The sequence below is a fragment of the Calliphora vicina genome, chromosome 1 (genome assembly GCF_958450345.1).
Source record: "Calliphora vicina chromosome 1, idCalVici1.1, whole genome shotgun sequence".
NCBI classification, from domain to species: Eukaryota; Metazoa; Arthropoda; class Insecta; order Diptera; family Calliphoridae; genus Calliphora; species Calliphora vicina.
The window spans coordinates 110811259-110832282 of NC_088780.1; the positions used below are offsets into that span (position 1 = coordinate 110811259).

The following is a 21024-nucleotide window of genomic DNA, read 5'->3' on the forward strand; positions in this document are numbered from 1 at the left end:
TTAACATATCAATCGAAAAATGTTGAATGCATTTTTTTAGTATCAACTATCCTAGAATTATTGTATGCTATAGGTTTATAAACTTGTAAAAAAAATATTTTTTTGAGCTAGATTAATAATTTTTTCCACAGTGCAGTAGTCCCTAATCCAATGCCAAAACTTTGTTGCTAAAAAATTTCTTTTGCAGCACTTAATTACTCAAAATTAGAGATAGTGGCCATCAATGTAATTTCCTTGGAACAAAATATATCCACTAAGGAGACATTTATTTATCATATTTGTTGGTCAATATGCTGCCAAAGGCCTCTGAAAACATCTTGGAAACATTTTTTGTAGACAAATACTGCATGTACGCAATCATTTTCTGGGTATTTGAATATTTTGACATTTAGTTGCTGTGCTCTGCTCTGTTGTCATTTTGAAAAAAAAACATTTTAGAAACTGAAATAAAAATTCAATGATTTTTTTTGAAGTGGTTTTAAACAATATAGATATTATTTTATTTTTATATCTTACAAATATTTTATAAGTAAATGATAATACGTTGAGCAAAAAAATTTAACGGTTATAAGTTATATCTAGATTCTTTTTTGTTTTTTTTTTTTTAAATTTTATATAAACTTTTTTTTAATTCTTGCTTAAGAATAATTACCTTGTAAATATGTAAACAGAAATATAAAGTTTTATTAAAATTACAAATTATAATACAATTAAGGAAAAAAATCCATCAAGCAATCTCAATATGCAAAAATCAATTGGTTATAATTTCCATAATTCAAAAACCTTAAGAGATATTAATTCGTTGGTTTGTTCGTTTGCCATTGTTGAGAGAAATAAACAACTGAATAATTAATTTATAAAATTAAAATTAATAAATGATGATATGTTTTTATATATGTTTGGTTGTGCGCCATATGGCATGAACTTTTTAAATAAAAAATATAAAATAAAATTTACATTTAAACTTAAATATTTGTTTATTTGAAATGACTCTTGTTTTTATAATAACTACAGTCTTAAATTCTTATAGAAAAATTTAAAAACTTTTTTTAACTAGCATCTACTCATTTTGTTGTTGATTTTTTTTTATATAAAAAATATAATAATACAAATATTTATTTAATAAAAAAAAAACATATTTAAAATACTAAAAAAGATCATTTTTCCATTAAAAAACTATATTTTATTTGGTCAAACTAAAAAAAAAACTCTTTTAGAGTTGTGTTTGATTAGTCCCAGAAATTCTTTACAAATATTAATATTTTAAATAAAAACTTAATTTATAAAAATAAACAAACAATCTTTGTTATAAATCTGTTATAACCTTTTTATGTATAATTAGTTTCTAAATAAATGAGAAATTCGGTTTTATATGTATCGGAATAAACACAAATAATTTTTTTATAGCAAGTTTAACTCTTGTCAATTGTAACTGCCAATCTCTCTTTGGGGCTAGTCACCTAATGTCAACCAATTTATTTAAGAATCTATAACAGCTGAGAAAATCGCTTTTATTTGCCTCTGCCTCTGTCCTAACAATTCATATAGTTGTGATCATCTCCTCCTGCTGCCTGTTCCAGTTCTTCTCTTTTCTCCTCTTGCTGTTTGGATTCATCCAATTTAACTGCTGCTGCCTCCAAGTTGCTGCCCACATTTTGATAAACCTCAGCCTGGGTCTCTACACCAGCTACTTGTGGTTGCCCCACCGTTAACGTTGGCTGCTTGGGTTTGAAAGATGAACAATTGGGTGTGGCTTTTGTAAGTTTTCCATAGATTATATTGGATCTTTCGTTCAGTTTTATTGTCTGCAGGGTAACGCCATTTTGATAGTTGTGCTCCTGTTCCTGTTTGGCTTCCATAATGGTGTTCAAATAATTGTTGCTGGTGGAGGAGGATAAATTTTGACTGGTATATACGGGTATGTTAGAGGGGAACATTTGATAGTGTTCGGAGCCGGTGGGACTAGTGGGAGTATTGAGTCTTGTACATGAAGACATGGGTGAGGGGAACGTAATTTGATGTCTTTCATCGCCAGGAGTGGAATTAGGTGTGAAAATGGGTCTAGGTGGAGGAGGCACCAAATAATTGTCCATTAACGAGCCGGGTGAACCCAAACGACAGCCAAAACGTCTCTCCTCATGATCAGAATGTGTGCCAGAGTCTCCCAACGAAGTGCCACTGCAATTGCTACCCGTGCTTAAACGTCCCGAAGAAGATGATGATGACACAGATTGTAAACTCAAAGAGCTAATAGGTCTGGCGGATGATTTAAAGCTAGAGGAGGTGGTTATAGATGATTTGGTTTCATCCAGAGCACTATCCGCACATGACGATTTGTCATGATGTAAATTGGAAGTGGATTTATGTCTGGAGAACAATTTCTTGAATTTATCGAAGGGAGTATCTCGCTTTAGATGGGTTCGAACCTGATCTTGTATACGCTCATATTCTTTTCTCAACTGATCGATTTGTTCCTGTTTCTCTCGGAAACTCTGTTGCACATCATTGCGATGCTTCCATTTCTCCACCAAAACCTCAACTTCGCGTATAGACAGAACATTGTTTTTGAAATCATGCATAATTTCGGCCAATTCATCGTCCACATTGGATCGGGCCGAGCTAGAAGCATCCGAGGCCGAACGTTTCAAGGTGCCATAGGTGGGCTGGTGGGCCAGGCGTTGCGTAGAACCCATGCGATTTAGACTATGTCTTGATTGATGTAAATGTTCCTCTTCTACGGGGCGATTGGAGGGTTGGAATAAATAATTGCCATCATCGGTGTTGGTGGGTGATAAAGGTTGTGCGTGTTGCTTGGGCAGTGGTTGTGGAGCAGGTGCCGGCACATTGGAAGGCTGCATAACATAATCATTATTCGCTGCGGCGCTAGTGCAATTCTCCAATACTTGTGAACACTCCTGGCTAAACTTATCCGTCTGATAGATGGGTGGTGCATCTGTGACATCTTTGCTGGCCTTATTTTGTTCTTTGGAGGCATAATAGGGTGGTTCACTAATTCTCAATTCATTGCTGGTAATCTCACCGGTGGTTATAACCTTATTGCTGTCGAAATTCTTACAAACATCAGCTGAGGAACCTTGTAAATTTTCCTCTTCAGTCTCCACACTTATGTAGTTCAAATTGGACACGGCCATGGTTTCGCATTTGCCTTTGTTTTCGGGCGAATTCTCACGATCCGAACCGCTGGACATTTCCATGTATTCGGCCTGCTGTTGGTCCTCACTCATCTGACGATTTTTGGGAGATTTTGGAGATTTGGGTTGCTTTAGCTTGGGTGAGGTGGGATGTGATTTAACCGCTTCTATAACAACTTTGGTGGCTGTGGTTTTACCACTGCCGCTGGTATTATGATTATTCTTGGAATCACCACTTATACCCTTGAAATAATGATACATGGTGGTGAGTTCATGGAATTCTGAAAAACTCATTATGTTGCGCGACAACTTGTGATGACCCTCCATGTCGGCTAATTCGCCAGGTGTCTTGCCGGCACAATTACGTATGCCACAGGCTGTATCGCCTCCCGGACACTCCATCAATTGCATGCACAAACGATTTAGGCCCCATCTGGCAGCGAAATGCAACAATGTGGGATACTCTTCGGGGCTGGACTCTCGGAGGCTTAAGAATTGATTTTGTTTCTGTTCGTAGGGGCCATTGAGCAGATGAAAATTGGGTGGCATATTCTTTTGGAAACACTGCAGCAAATGCACATCTAAATCTTCCTTTTCTGTGGGTCCAATACCCAAGGCATGACACATGAACTCAATGGGCGAATCTTCGGAGCGCAATAGTTGCTCCAATTCGCGTAGTCGTGATTCACATTTGATGGGCCGGGCACCCAAAGATTTGTGATTCTTTTCCAAGCGTATTTCGACCATGGTGGAAATTTCCATGCAGGATTCTGGATACGAGAAAGATAAGAAAAAAGGGGTTAATTTATTAGTTAGGAAGAGAATAGGGAAATCTTTAAGTCTTTAAATCTTCATGTTGGAAAATATTGATCGTCACATGTTGACACCTCTGTTGTTGAAAAACAGACAGTTACAAGGTGACAACATGTAACTTCTCTGACTCTAATAAACCTTTCTTACCTGGTATAGCAAACTGCACAGTATAGGGATTGCGACATTTGAAATTTCTTATCTCTATCAATTCCCCGGACTTTTCTACAACAATCTTTAAAACGTCATCTTTCTCCAAGGGATCATTTAACATGGCCACCACCTTGTTCTGGCCGATTTTCACTTTCTTGGGCAAAATGGTAAAACCATCCGAACACGAGGAGATACTGCGAGAAATACCCGAACCAGAATCATGACAAACGGGACGTTGACACAAAGCACGACCCAAAATATCCGTGGCGATGCCCAAAATATTACTAATCTGAGCCTGATCATTGTCGCGTATAACACAACGGCGCCATCTTAAGTAATTCGGAAGAGCTGTAAAATTAATGAAATATTATTAATAATGAGCTATAAGAACTAAAAGCAAATAGAAAAACTTACCACTTTTATGAATTTCTTTGACCTTTTCCTCGGTAACATCTAGCAAAATGCCCAAAACCTTTTCAACTCTCACTATACTCAAGAGTTGGGACATCAGAAGAGAGTGTGACAAAGCCAAAAGAGCGGGACATAAAATGATAATTTGCAAGGCAGTGTTTTGATATTTATAAGCGATCTCATCACTGAAAGGACCATCTTCGATTTTAATGTGCAAAAAGCTAAAAAAAAAGATAAATATTTAAATTAGTTTTAAGTTTATAAAGAAACAGACAACCAGACTTATTAAGATATATTTCATTATGAAATTAACATTAATTTTTAGATTATTTTGTAAATTTCCATAATAAGTTATTGCCATTTTGTTTGTGTGTTATATATCGAGTTTAAACTTACTTGAAAGGTTTGCGTCCACGTTGCTTGGTGATTTTGTCGAAATGATTCTTTAGAAAATTTGCTCTTAAAATTGCTCTTTCACTGTGTTTGGCTGTCACTATTAAAATATCATCCATGTTGTAAGAACCTGTAGAGCTGGTCATGCTGTTGCTCATGGTGCCACAGTTGTCTAAAAAATAAATTGAATTTGTTGAATTAGTTGGTATTAAAGACATTTTTTTACAATAAATTTTTATGTTTTTTGGATTTTGTCACTAGGTAAATTTAGAAATACACACAAACACATATTCACACACTCAAAGTGCTGATATTTTGGATAAATATTTTGATAAGAAATTCGTTTTTTGGATTTTCCTACGATTTTGTGGTGATGTGGTGGTGACAAAGTCAAAGTGTGTTGTTTGCATAGGATTTTATTTTCCCCGTTTGAGAATGGCAAACAAAAACAACAAGGTTTTTTTTAGTTTTTTTTTTTTTTTGTAAAAAACATACATAAAATTTTTGTTGTTATTGTTTATTTATTTGTTTTGATGATTTCTTACATTTCTTGTAGAGAATCATGGTGGGAAGCACAAATGTCAACAAAAAAAAAAAAACCGCGATAAGAAAATTTCAAAATGCAGTTGAAATGTGTTATATGTAAGAGTACTATATGTATAATGAAAAATGTTTTAATATATATTTTTGCAGTTGTTTGTTAGACATTTTCTCCATGTGTCTGTCACTTGCCACAAGATTTTTAAAACTTATATACTTATATTCATATACATAGAAGTTGACATTTAGTTTTTTTTTCCAGACACCAGACCCCGTCTACTTTAGTTTTATCTCTTTTCTTGTTTTTTTATTTTTTTTTAAAAAAAGGGTCTACTTTTATTTCTTTAAAATCATGAAAATATGAGGGAGTGTCTCTTATTTAATTTGTTTCTGCTATGTTGCAATTATTTTTTTTCCAATTTTAAATTCCTTGCTTCATAATTTCTGTAAAAAATTTTCTATAAAAATGTTTAGTTATTTTTATCTTTTGTTGGTTCCATATGATAAAATTTTATGTGTTGCCAGCCTCAGTTTTACAAAGGATTATTATTATGCCAGACAGATGACAAAATCAAAAACATTTAGAGTTGATGGCTTTTTTATGAGCCATACAAAATTGGAGTAGACAAATTATGAGGAATTTGTCTAAATATTAAAATTTTGTTTTATATTTATTTAAAATTTCTTAGAAATGTTACTGGAAGACTAATAAAATATATGTTTTTGGATACAAATAGCTTTTTAAGCATAATATTTTTGGTATACAATATCAAAATAAAAAATTAATTATTACTCTATATATTAAATTTTATTCCTGTTTTATGTTGCACCATAAATTATAACAACATACGAGCATAGTTTTAACCATAACAAAATACTTTTTTTAGAATTGATCTTAAGAATTTTCAAAAAAGATATTCAAAATTGTCAAAATTTGATCATTAATGTCTGAGAGTTGAGCTTTTAAAACAAAATTTCTTTACAAAAATCCACAATACAGTATTCGCGGATATGTTAGGTCTCTTGTCATGATCTACATGAGTGCGAATGTTGCACAACGAGTTGCAACTACAATTGTAGCGGCTGCAGGAAGATTTATCCTGCATTTTCGTTTGCTCTAATATCAACATACTCTCACTTTTTAAATGAGTGGTCGGCATTTATAGCCACCAAGAGCTGAACGCGATCGACTATTCAGATGTATATAAATGGCAAAAGAGAGCAAAACTCGTTGAAATTATAATGTGGGGTGTAAATATGAAATTGTTCATCAAAGCCACAATCAGAAAATACATTGTAAAACAAGAGCTCTCATATTTACATAGGCTCACGTATTAAATCAGTGGTCGGCACTTAAAGTCACCAGGGGCCGAATTTGATCGAAATTTGTCAAAATTATCCAATGGGAAACAAATTGGAGATTTTGCGGCAAAACCAGAATCATCAAATTCGGTTTATGCACAATTACAATACCTTTACGCTACATGCTACATCAGCTCGGTTCGAGCCGACCTTTGTATTAAATGAAACCAATCTAACTCGTTTAAGCATTCATACGATGAGATTTTGTCGTCTCTTTTTGTTAGACGATAGATTTTGCACTAAACAAAAGTTTAATTGAGAAAGAGAGTATGAGTTTATCTCAGCGTGGCTCTGTTGTAAACTCAAAGAGCTTTGAGATGTTGTTGATGATTTGAAACAATAGGATAATTTTATCTTATCGTAAACACTCGCCACAAAAGTCCATGATAAGTCGTCATGGTGTAAATTGCATAGGATTTATTTGAGATCTTGTGTATGTTCGTAAACTCTTTTCAACTGATCGATTTGTTATTTTTTCTCACTTTAACTCGGTTGCAAATAATAATGAGGTTTTAGCACTCAGTGTGCGTAAGAACCAATAACAAATTAATCAGCTGAAAGTTGAATACGAATGTATACAAGATCAGTTTAGCATCCATGTCAAGAGAAAGATCAACTTCAATAACTGCAATGGAATTCAATTACAATTGCAAGAAACTTCCAACCATTTCTATGGAGGCCAAATTCCACTTAGTGCGTAACTCTTTTATAGTTCTGTCTTCTTTAATTTTTCTTTTAAAATATTATTTTATTGCCGCAATTCTGGTTAAATAGGTGGATTAATTTCTGGTTGCCTAAATAACCTGGGACTCTAAAATGTTGTCTTAAAATAAATTCTCAAAACCTGGCTCATTTGTCCAGCTACTGAACTGTGAAACATTGCTCGGGTGCTCTTAATAAGGACAGATCTAATGCTGAAAAAAACAGTGCTTCCTTTACACGCGCCAAGTTGAGATAATGGTAGAGAAGTCTCTTTGAAATTGTAATGGAATGAATTTTAGTTATTTTGCATATCAATCAATCTTTAATTAATTTGTGAAAACAACTTCAAAAGATATCTAACAATGAAAAACAATTCCTTAACATTAAAGATTACAACAACAAAGTCAGCTAAGGTATCATAATGTTGCAAATTGTTTTCATTAAAAAAAATCAACGTTTTTAAAGTTTATTTCTTCATATTTTGGTTCATAACGTGTTTTCTACTGAACCGATTTTGGTGATTTTCAATAGCAAACTGCTTAGGACAATAATAAATATTTTAGGTGAATTTCATTGAGATCATTATTATATTTTAAATGGGAGCGTGATTTACACACACATGACTATGTATCGTGTTACACAGGGAATGGTGAACTTTTGAAGACGCTTATTTTGCACGAGTGGTAATGTAGAGTATAAATACACTAAGTTCACAAATATTTCACAAAACAAAAAAAAAACAAAAAAAAACAATTTCCCATATTTTTTTCAAATTTAAAAAATTCAAAAGAATTTTTCTTTAAAACATTTTTGCAAAAATCTGCTGGCTCTTGTCATATTTTTATACTATATGTATATTTGTTTTCAGTAGTTTCCACTTTTCTCCCAATATATTGTTATAATTTCAATTTATTTTTGTTTAGATTTTGTTTTTTTTTTTAAATACCATAAATTACCTTTGCATATAACGCATTTATTTTAAGTAAATTCTTTATAAAAAAAATCTCCACATAAGCCAGTTTATGGTAAATTACACAAACGATCTCTTTAGTTAATAAATTTTATATTTAAATCCTTTTTAAATGTTGTCGTTTTGTTTTGGTTATGTGTGGTGTTGTAAACGTTTTATAAAAAAAAACTTTTAATAAAGTTTCGAATAAATTAACATAGATTTAGTCACGTTTTAAATATTTAAAGCAAATTAAAGAAAACACGCAAACTAGTATTTTTTTTATTCGTTTTACGTTAAATCAATTTTGTAAAGAAAATTTTGAAGAAAAACCTAACCAAATGTTGACACTGATTAAAAAGTAAATTTATTTATTTGAGTAAAAATCAAAGCACACACGAAATATTTAAAATACAGCTACTGGCTGCTGTTGATGTTGTGACGATGTTGGGATGGTTGATGTTTGTTGTGATGTTATCGCGGGGCCCAGCACACAATTACTGAATGCCTGCATCTAGAGGCAAATGCTGAACTTTTTGACACCCACCATACAAAAAAAAAACTTTTGTATAGAAAAAGAAAACAAAACGACAGGGGCAGGGGCAGGAACAGACATGCAAACAGTAGCTAAGGAAGATGCAGCCAGCAAAAGACACCAACAAATAAAAGACTGCTTTTATTTTGACAGTTTTTTTGTTTGTTTTAAATGGCGTAAGTGAGAAACAAAATCTCAGAGAGAGAGAGCGCAAAAGGGAAATTAAAATATGTTTTTCTGCTACTGTTAATGGTTTATATAAAGGCGGCATTATTTCTGTGTTTTTTTTTTGCAAACAATTCCTTCCTGTTTGCTTAGCTATAAATTATGATTAAAAACATCTTAGGATCTCAAATCTGTAATTTTGTACCTTAAAGGGTTAATTTGGTTCCCTAATTTACTAAAGCATAATCCTTGCCCCTTTTTATTTAAATTAAAATGACATATTTCATTTATAATTTACTCTAGACAAACACCCAGACAGACAGACAGACAGACATACTTTCAGTCTCTAAGTTAAGTTAATGTAAATAGTCTTATTACAACGGCAAGGCCAGCTTTAAAAGTGACAAATAAATTTAATTTTTTTTAATGCAAAAAAAAATACAATTTTCTTTATTTTTTATGAAACATCTGTTAAGTGTTATAGACAGATTTGTGTCTATATTACAGATACGAAAAAAACAAAAAAAAGCACTACAATCATTTAATTTTGTGCAAGAAATTGCCCCTTTTCCTCTTTATCTTGTTGTGTTTTTTTTTTTTTTAAAAAAAAAAATTGCAAATAATCATTTTGCACAATTGTATTTACATAGTTGTCTTCTTTAAAGACAAGTGTTTTAAAATTAAGAAAAAGAAAACAAATAAACGAGCAATATTCAGCTGTAACGAATAATTTAGACCCTTCACTGGTACTTCGGAGAAAAATCATACATTTTTGATAAATTACTTTGAAATTCATTAAATAAAATTCAAAACACACACCACTCGAAGCGAAACAAACTCAGCAGAAAAAAGAACTTCCAAAGAAGTATTATTTACTATATGGAAATGAACATGTTGCTTTAAAACACACCAACAACTTATTTTTCAATAAAGAATTTAAAGCTGTCTGCTAAATAAATTATTGTGTAGGGCACTATTATGTTTTCAAATTAATTTTATTTCTTTATTTTTTTAGAAATAGTGATCTCGTGATTTTATTTTTATAAAACAAATTCTGATGACAGCTAAACTGACACTCTGCCAAATTTGATTAAATGAAATTTTGCACAGAAATACACAGACAATTTAAGCAAATTAAAATAAAAAAACTTAAACTTTTAAACAGATTTTTTTTTATTTTTTTTTTTAAATTATATGTATTATTTTTTGTTTCACTCTTACCCATGTCCAAATACTCAGACTCATCAATTGTCTGATTGAATATTAGACAATGTTTTAGTAAACGTATTTTGGGTTTGCGAAATGACATTTTATTTTATTTGATTTCAGTTTTTATATTTAATTTAAATGATTTAGTTATTTTATTTTAAATGTAATTTCATACAAAAAAAGATTTAATTTTCTGGTACATCACTCAATTGTCTGGTTGAATTGCTAAATTGTGACTAAAGTCTAAATAAATTTTGCAGTTTTTTGTTTTATTGTGCGGTTTTTTTAATTAGACTGTCATATAATCTTAGTTTAGGCAAACTGTTATGATTATGCTTTAGCTATTTGGTTTATTTCTATGATGGTTTATTAGACATGAGTTGTACTTAATTAGACTAAAGCAAATATAATAGTATTTACATGGTATAGAATTTCAGATTTTGTCTGCTATTTTTTTGTATTTGTTGTGTTTTTTTATTTTTTTAATTATAGTGTAAATAAAGCTTTTAATTAATAAATTAATCATAGAATGTTAAAAAAAAGAGCTTAAATTTCAATCAGAGACTTGAGAATTGAAAAATTAGTTATTTTTTAATAAAGTTATTGAAAATAGCAAATGTTTTAATATTTTTAGACAATAAATTATTGACAAATTTATTTAAGTTGTAAACGCTGGTTTTACAAAACTAATTTCTAGTTTAAGGACTGTTTTAAATAAACATCAAATTATCAGTGATGTATAAAATAATTTCATGTTTAAGAATTTCAATATGGCAATACTCTCATAAATTCTTATTAGAATTCTTTAAAATTTCAACTGTTTTCCTATCAGCCGATAAAACAACCAGTAAAAAAAGCATATACATAACCAGAGTTTAAAATTACTACTATATTAGTCAAAAAATTGCAAAAAAATTCATAATTTTACATGAAAACTGCAACAAATATTTAACAAGATAATATTTCATTGTATACATACTAAAAATATAAATATTATTTTCCAATTCCATATATGCACAAGCTTCATGGTAGAAATATTTGTCGCAGTTTTTCCAAAAATATTTTGCCTTACAAAATATTTTACGTTGCAGCTAGAAGACAAAATGAAAATTTTTCATTTTTAAATCTTTTGCTGCCTAAATATATGTATATTTTTGGTTAGCAAAAACAAATGAAATTGCTTGTGTATAATATACAAAAAAATTACTACAAAAACATCATACATGCAAACAAATTGCAGCGTGAAAACCATAAACTGCAAACGATATGCGCAGTGAAAAATTCATACAATGAAAATATGGAAGATGCTAAAAGTAGACTGCCAAACCATACGAAGTTGAAAAATGTAAAATACGAAATTGTGCAAAGTTAAAAATGTTTAAAGCGAAAATGTTTATTTTTAAAATATTTCCGCCGCATATATGGTTTTGTTTTGCCGCATATAGTCATTGAGTAGAAAAATGTGAAAAAAACTATGAAGTTGATTTGGGTGTACAAAATAAAAAATTGTATTGAAATGTGTGTTAATAAAGAATTTTAGTGCAATAAAATAGACGTTTTATTTTTTGAGGTATGTAATTGTATGTATTGTGAAAGATAAATTAAATTAAATAAGATTCTGGACAAAGGATAGCTAGCGGAGGATATTATTATTGAATTTTTTGATTGATTGGCTTTTTTAATACGAATTCAAATGTATTCATGCTGGTGGTAATAGGAGTCCAGAAAAATTAGTAAGAAAAAAAATAATTTTGTATGTAAAGCGGTTAAAAAAGGATATATAATACAACAACAAAATGTGACAACAACAGCCAAATACCATAAATAACAGGATCATTCATTTTATGAATAAAATCTATCATAATAAAGTGTTGTACATTCAAATGTTTCCTTTCGTAAAATTTGTAACAGGAGAACAAACAAAAAAATAAGCAGCATAGAAAATAATTGTGGAAGAACAATTTTATGTGTAAGATATAATGCAAAAAAGGCACAGGTATAATTACAACAGGAGCAAAAGGAAATTAACTTTTGCTGTATGTGTGTACATACAACAACAATTAATGCAAAAATCATAAACAAATACATAAATAGGTTCAATCGTGATCGTGAGTGAATTTGTAGCAGGAGAAAAAAGGATAAAGAGGAATGATAGAAAATGTAAGCATCAACAAAAGAAAGGAAAAGAGTTAAAAAGGGATAGAAAATGCAACAAGCAGATTATGGAAGGACACATGCATGAAAGCAAGAATAATTTATCACTACAAATGAATACAAAGAGGTTATAAATAACAGGAGATACGAAATTTAAGAAAGTTCCTGAAAATATAATTCTGCAATCAATATTACAACTATTCGCGAAAAAAAAATAACGGACACAACGACAAGTGTACAAATAATAAAAAACAAATACGCACAAAAATCCTTTACAAAAAACAACAACTCAGTGCACATGACAAAAATTCCTCGATCTAAAAATAAACCAAAATGCGTAATAAAAAATGATCTGTAACGGTATTCAACAAAAATCAGTTCTACACAAACAATGCAATAATAATATCATCCGCTATCCTTTGCTCATAACCTTCTTGAATGTACTTTCACTGCATTCCTATCCTTCACAATACATATATTTTTTTTAGCATTCTATACTTTTTTTATTTTACTCCTGTTACAAACGCTCAGCCAATCATACTCATTTGCATTTCAGATTGCACAAGTTGTTGTTGACTTTTTAATTTTCTACATTAACAGTAAAGAAACAACAAAATGCAATTAATTGCAACGGTACTCCACCACATGTCTAGAAATTCCTTTGCTTTGTATTTGTTCCTATTTTTTGAATGTGTTGTTGTTGCTTTATGCAGCTAGAGGACACACATACAACAGTTGCATTTCAAAATTACTTGAGGTAGTAGTTAAGTAGTTGTTGTTGTATTTCCTTTTTCTCCTGCTGCACTCGTGCCTATGTAAAAAATTTGTTGTGCCTTCGTTGCATAATTTGTTCTCTGTTGCTTATTTGTTTTTTTGTTCTCCTGTTAGAAATACTACGAATGAATACGTATGAATGTGCATTTAAAAACACAAACAAAGTCGATCATTTACGCTCTTTGTATACAGTAAAATTTTCTTCATTGCAGAATTATATTTTCAGGAACTTTCTTAAATTTCGTATCTCCTGTTATTTATAACCTCTTTGTATTCATTTGTAGTGATAAATTATTCTTGCTTTCATGCATGTGTCCTTCCATAATCTGCTTGTTGCATTTTCTATCCCTTTTTAACTCTTTTCCTTTCTTTTGTTGATGCTTACATTTTCTATCATTCCTCTTTATCCTTTTTTCTCCTGCTACAAATTCACTCACGATCACGATTGAACCTATTTATGTATTTGTTTATGATTTTTGCATTAATTGTTGTTGTATGTACACTAGAGTGACAATCAGTTGTATGGAAAAAAATTTTTGTTAAAATTTTGAAGAGTGCCGGGTGGAATATTGTGACACTAGGCCTAAATGTTAAGTGCTGAAAATTTGAGCCAAATCGGGCAACGATTTCTGGACGCGCATCGAGGTCAAAGTTCAGATATATGCAAAATTTTACTGTTAATATGGAATAAATAGGTGAAACTCGTTAACTTTCTGCATTGTTTTCTAGAAATGTGTAGATTTATTTATATTAATGAATATTACATTAAAAAAAAATTTTTGGAAATTAGCCCTGTATCTCCTTTGGTTCAAAATGACCCAAAAACTGTATTATCGCCAAAATTAGAGAAAAATGCAAATTTTTCAGTTTTTGAAAAAATTTTGCTACTAAATAAATACTTTTGCAATTGAATGTAAAAGAATCGAAATATGTACGTAATTATCGTTGTAATGAGATATAAATGACAAAATTTGATTAAAAAATTTCAAAGTTATTACAAATTCGCCAGACCATTAACGTGTTTCAGGCCACTTGAACAAAAAATTTAGGAAAAAAATTAAGATATTTCGAGAAAAATTAAAATAAAAGCTCATTTTTACTTAAAATATGTCCATATTTACTTGTATATGAGTTTTTGTCTTCGTAGGATATCGTTAACCTATTCGCAGGTAAGGCCAAAAAAAATAATTTTTTTTAACGGCTGTTTCAAAACTCCATTTTCAAATTTTTAAAAATTTTGTTAAACAAATTTCAGATTTTTTCGATCATCACATTGGGGTTTATTGAGATCAAAATAGGGAATAAAAATATGAAAAAATTATGTCAATACCTCTTACAGTTTTTCCGTACCTGCGATTTAAATTTTGCGTTTTTCAAGAAAAACTAATTTTTTGTCCATATTTAGGCGAATGAGTCCAATTTCCATACTGTTATAAATTTTAAGTAAAACCTATTCATAATATTATAGTCCTTGTAATTTTAAATATGTTCTGAAAGTTTTACTAAAATCGGAAAACGATAACCTTTAAATCGTGAAGGTCAAAGGTCAAATTTTTCAATATTTGGAATTTCTAATGAAAAGATAGCGAAATGTTATATATTTTTGGGCCGATTTTAATGCAACTTAAGGAAAAGTATAACATAAAGTCTAGAATTTAAAATAACAGCACAAAAATGGAAATTAACCCTTAGCAGCACTTGGGGTTCAAATTACTCTCAACTTTTAAAATCATGAAAAACACAACCATTTTGACCCCAAGTCCTCTTAAAGGTTAAAATCCATTTTTGCACTGTTGTTGTAAATGCTAGACACCAATATATATTTTCCTTAAGTTTCATGAAAATCGGCCCAAAAATATATAACATTTCGCTATCTTTTCATTAGAAATTCCAAATATTGAAAAATTTGACCTTTGACCTTCACGATTTAAAGGTTATCGTTTTCCGATTTTAGTAAAACTTTCAGAACATATTTAAAATTACAAGGACTATAATATTATGAATAGGTTTTACTTAAAATTTATAACAGTACAGGAAATTGGACTCATTCGCCTAAATATGGACAAAAAATTAGTTTTTCTTGAAAAACGCAAAATTTAAATCGCAGGTGCGGAAAAACTGTAAGAGGTATTGACATAATTTTTTCATATTTTTATTCCCTATTTTGATCTCAATAAACCCCAATGTGATGATCGAAAAAATCTGAAATTTGTTTAACAAAATTTTTAAAAATTTGAAAATGGAGTTTTGAAACAGCCGTTAAAAAAAATTATTTTTTTTGGCCTTACCTGCGAATAGGTTAACGATATCCTACGAAGACAAAAACTCATATACAAGTAAATATGGACATATTTTAAGTAAAAATGAGCTTTTATTTTAATTTTTCTCGAAATATCTTAATTTTTTTCCTAAATTTTTTGTTCAAGTGGCCTGAAACACGTTAATGGTCTGGCGAATTTGTAATAACTTTGAAATTTTTTAATCAAATTTTGTCATTTATATCTCATTACAACGATAATTACGTACATATTTCGATTCTTTTACATTCAATTGCAAAAGTATTTATTTAGTAGCAAAATTTTTTCAAAAACTGAAAAATTTGCATTTTTCTCTAATTTTGGCGATAATACAGTTTTTGGGTCATTTTGAACCAAAGGAGATACAGGGCTAATTTCCAAAAATTTTTTTTTAATGTAATATTCATTAATATAAATAAATCTACACATTTCTAGAAAACAATGCAGAAAGTTAACGAGTTTCACCTATTTATTCCATATTAACAGTAAAATTTTGCATATATCTGAACTTTGACCTCGATGCGCGTCCAGAAATCGTTGCCCGATTTGGCTCAAATTTTCAGCACTTAACATTTAGGCCTAGTGTCACAATATTCCACCCGGCACTCTTTGAAATCTAAAAAAAAAAAATCGGCTGTCACTCTAATGTACACACATACAGCAAAAGTTAATTTCCTTTTGCTCCTGTTGTAATTATACCTGTGCCTTTTTTGCATTATATCTTACACATAAAATTGTTCTTCCACAATTATTTTCTATGCTGCTTATTTTTTTGTTTGTTCTCCTGTTACAAATTTTACGAAAGGAAACATTTGAATGTACAACACTTTATTATGATAGATTTTATTCATAAAATGAATGATCCTGTTATTTATGGTATTTGGCTGTTGTTGTCACATTTTGTTGTTGTATTATATATCCTTTTTTAACCGCTTTACATACAAAATTATTTTTTTTCTTACTAATTTTTCTGGACTCCTATTACCACCAGCATGAATACATTTGAATTCGTATTAAAAAAGCCAATCAATCAAAAAATTCAATAATAATATCCTCCGCTAGCTATCCTTTGTCCAGAATCTTATTTAATTTAATTTATCTTTCACAATACATACAATTACATACCTCAAAAAATAAAACGTCTATTTTATTGCACTAAAATTCTTTATTAACACACATTTCAATACAATTTTTTATTTTGTACACCCAAATCAACTTCATAGTTTTTTTCACATTTTTCTACTCAATGACTATATGCGGCAAAACAAAACCATATATGCGGCGGAAATATTTTAAAAATAAACATTTTCGCTTTAAACATTTTTAACTTTGCACAATTTCGTATTTTACATTTTTCAACTTCGTATGGTTTGGCAGTCTACTTTTAGCATCTTCCATATTTTCATTGTATGAATTTTTCACTGCGCATATCGTTTGCAGTTTATGGTTTTCACGCTGCAATTTGTTTGCATGTATGATGTTTTTGTAGTAATTTTTTTGTATATTATACACAAGCAATTTCATTTGTTTTTGCTAACCAAAAATATACATATATTTAGGCAGCAAAAGATTTAAAAATGAAAAATTTTCATTTTGTCTTCTAGCTGCAACGTAAAATATTTTGTAATGCAAAATATTTTTGGAAAAACTGCGACAAATATTTCTACCATGAAGCTTGTGCATATATGGCATTGGTTTATAGTTTGTATATTTTCAGTATTTGTGCACATTAATATGAAAACGATTCATATTTATTGCGCAGTCGGTAGTCAAATGTAAAAAACGTTTAACTAATTTTAAACCCTGTACATAACCATATACATATGGTCAATTCACAAGGTCTCTTATCATGTCTTATTGTCATAATGTCCTAATATTTCACAATGGTTTTTATTGTTTTTCAAGAAAAAAATTTCCTAAAATAATACAACTCTGTATGCTATGTTTATTGTGTTATCGTAACCAACCAGAAGAGACCTGTGCCGAATGCCTAAGAATCGGTTAAGCCGAGCTGCCGAGTAGTGATATATTAGGACATTATGACAATATGACTGATAAGAGACCTTGTGATCCATTACAATGGATCGCGATCCAAATATCATAATATATATTGAACGTGTAGCAGTGCCCTTAGATTAAACATTTTTTTTTTAAATTGAAAGCAAATATTATGATGTTTTCTGCCAGCCGATACAACAACAAGTAAGCGAATAAATGGAGAGAGAGTAAACGCTAAATAATTCAAAGATAGTTTAAACGCCCTGTTTAAGATGGTTTAACTCTTTACTGATTAAACAAATCTTTAGATTAAATTGTCTTTGAATTAAAATCAATCAAATTTCTTACGCCAAAACTCTTAACTTGTGTATTAAAAAATACTTAAAAGAGAATCAAGCATAATTCCCAAGACCAGCTAACAAAAGGACAAGAAAAGCAAGAAGAGAGGGAAGATAAGTTTTAGGAGAGTAGTTAAGTTAAATATGGTTTAACTGTTTGCTGATTAATCAAAGTTTTATATTAGTCTTTATTTAAATTAAAGATAAAATAACCAATGTCAGGATTTATTTTAGTTATAACTAGAACTGTTAAATTCCCCCTTCATAAATTAAAAATTCACTTTATATTTTATTAATAAATTTCTCTGTCCTCTTCTTGCCTATTGTTTAGAATTTTTTGTTTTTGAAAATTATGTATTTAAAAAATCATTCACATGAGAGCATAACTGGCATCATCATAAGTGATGATATGATGATGATGACTGACCTAAAAACAAAAAATTTAATTTTATTTAAATTTATGATCAAATTTATTTAACAAAACGGCTGCATATGCTTCACACCAGTACGTACTTAAATTAAGTGTTTTATTTTCTAAACTAAACTAAATATTTAATAATTTAATAATAAAAAAAAATTATATGTTTACTCTATGATTGTGTAGACAAATATGATGTATAAATTACCCGGCTCTCCGCAAATGTGTTAAAGTTTTTTTGTAATTTAACTTGGTTAAATATTAAGGTTATTCAGGTGATTGTGGTATTCGTTTTTTGGAAACTTTCTTTAGCCTGCAGATAACTTTCAGCCAGGCTTGTTGCTACAGCATTTTAAATAGGTTTTCGAGAATTTTGCTATTAAAAATCAACCGCAACGGTTTAAACATGACGTAAAAATCGTAGGACTTTTCAAAATGAAAGTTTGCCTAATTGGCCTACAAATGTCTGAGATATAAAGGGAAAATCTCAAAGAATACAAAATGCAAAATAAAATTGGGCCTATAATTGTTTTTAATTTTTAATTTTTTATATTTTCTTTCAATAATACAAAATTTCAATTTAATAGTAGTAGTTGAGTGGTGGTTGGTACTTAAGTTCAAAAAAGTACCTTTTCTAACAGTATCTATTACTTGGCCACTTTAAATTTATTGTTTTTTTATTTATTATTCAAGTGTTTTGTTTTTCAAAAACTACACATAAAAATCTCCTCCAGATGTTGAGCCAAGTGTGGTCTCTGTTTCCACTCAAGAGTTGTTTTTTTTTTTAAACACATGAAGAGGATTTTTGAAAGCAGGTAGTCAATTGTTGGAGTTTTAAAAAATAAATAACTAATTTGATTAATAGGATGTTGAAGAATATCTTAAAAATATATTTAAACAATTATTTTGAGGAATTTTCATTAATTAAATATTAATTAATATAGTTAATAAATAAATTTATAAAATTTCATAATATTTAAAAAAAACTTTGATGAAAATCAAAGAAAATCCCCAAAAGTAGCTGGAGAAATTGCAAGCAAAATCAAAAAAGCGAATAGTGATGTTAGGCGAGCAGTCAAGTTAAATATGGTTTAACTGTTTACTAATCAAATCTTTAGATTAAAATTTCTTGAACTAAAATCAAAGATTATATGTATTTTGCTTTAATTAATCAGTTAAAATTGTGAATTATTTGTTTAAAATAATCATCATCTTAACTTAACTAAAGTCTTTAAAAACACTTTAAATAAAATCATCAAAGAGAGCAGAGATGAAGGTGTAGTATTAAGATTTAAAGTGAACGGCTTAAGATCATTGGTTTAAACTATTTTTAAACTTAATTTGGAGATGATCTTGATTTAATAGATAAATCTTATTATAGACTCTAGTTTTTAAAAAATTTACTAAATTTCTTACACTAACCCAACGTCTGGTTATTTTGTTTAACCTAAAGTTATACTGTCTGTTAAAATAATAAATACGTTAGGTTAAAAATAACCTAGATTGATATAGTCTCTGAACTTAACAACAAATTAAAAGTTTAGAATCTAAACTATTAAAACAATATGTTGCCAATGATAGGGAAATTTATAAACTTGTGTAGCAAAATACAGTAGAGAAACATATAATAAGATTAACACTAAATAATTTAAGTTTTCTTGACTAACATTTTGTAACCACAACTAAAACTGTTTTTTTGATAAACAACAAATTTGGTAGCCACAGGGAAACTTCTTCACTGTAGTGCAATATGCAATATATGCAATGTAACTACAATAAATATTAAAACATTTAAATGAATTATACTTAAATGAATTCAAGCCAAATTTCACGCCTTTTAACCTCGTTTTAATTTAAAAAAAAAACTTTATTTTTTTCCCAACTTTTGCTAAAATTTCCCCGAAAAACTGAGAACATAAACTTATTTGTAATATACGCCATATGGCTGTTAAATTCATTTATTTATTTAACATTTTTATAAATAACCCACAAAAAAATATTTCCGCATTAAATATTTATGTTGAAAAACATAAACATAAATTTCATTTTAAATGCATTTGCATTTCAAAAAAAAAAAATAAATAAAAACAAACCCAGCTAAATTTATTATACACTCACAAAATTTACACCAAACTACTAACAAACTTCAGTTTTTCCAGTCACTCACTCATTCACACTTAACACCAGATAATGTCCAAGAAATTTATGAAGACATTTATGAGACACGCAAACAGCATTTTCTAAATAATTTTAAAACATTAGAAATGTAAATCCAAATAAAATCGACTACAAACTTTATAAATCACAATAAAGTATCTATTTTCCTTAATAGTATTAAAGACGCCTGTGATCAAAAATTAAAAACAAAAATCAATTTAAAATCTTTAAAGGTAAATCTTTAATGTTCCCCTCCATCAAAATCTCCGCCAGCACAAGTTATAACTCAATCAGTCAGTTTTTGGTTAGAAAATATTTTGTCATTTTGTTGTGTAAATAGCGGGTGTAAATAAATTTTTTTTTTAAATATTTTTTAAGGGTTTAATATTAATATGTATGTGATATTTTTTTTAAAACTTTGAGTGATTTTTATGTTGTTTTGGCTTTATTTTAGAAGTTTTTTTTTTGGGGAAAAAGAACTGTCGCATTGATGCGTATATGAATAAT

The 21024-nt window shown here is 29.5% G+C and overlaps 1 protein-coding gene across 4 annotated transcripts in view; it reads right to left on the minus strand.

Annotated features, from left to right (window-relative positions):
- Nucleotides 1-1160: 1160 nt before the first annotated feature.
- Nucleotides 1161-21024, minus strand: part of stumps (DBB domain-containing protein stumps) — a 149960-nt gene continuing 130096 nt past the window's right edge. For 3 of the 4 annotated variants that reach the window (XM_065515517.1, XM_065515515.1, XM_065515518.1), the window contains 4 exons: nucleotides 4923-5091; nucleotides 4530-4747; nucleotides 4113-4463; nucleotides 1161-3922 (listed from right to left, as the gene is read on the minus strand). In XM_065515517.1, coding sequence (XP_065371589.1) covers nucleotides 1533-3922; nucleotides 4113-4463; nucleotides 4530-4747; nucleotides 4923-5091 — 3128 coding nt within the window. In that variant the 3' untranslated portion in view covers nucleotides 1161-1532. Of the gene's footprint in view, nucleotides 3923-4112; nucleotides 4464-4529; nucleotides 4748-4922; nucleotides 5092-8479; nucleotides 8976-21024 lie in introns of those variants that run through there. The other variant, XM_065515519.1, reaches the window with a different exon arrangement.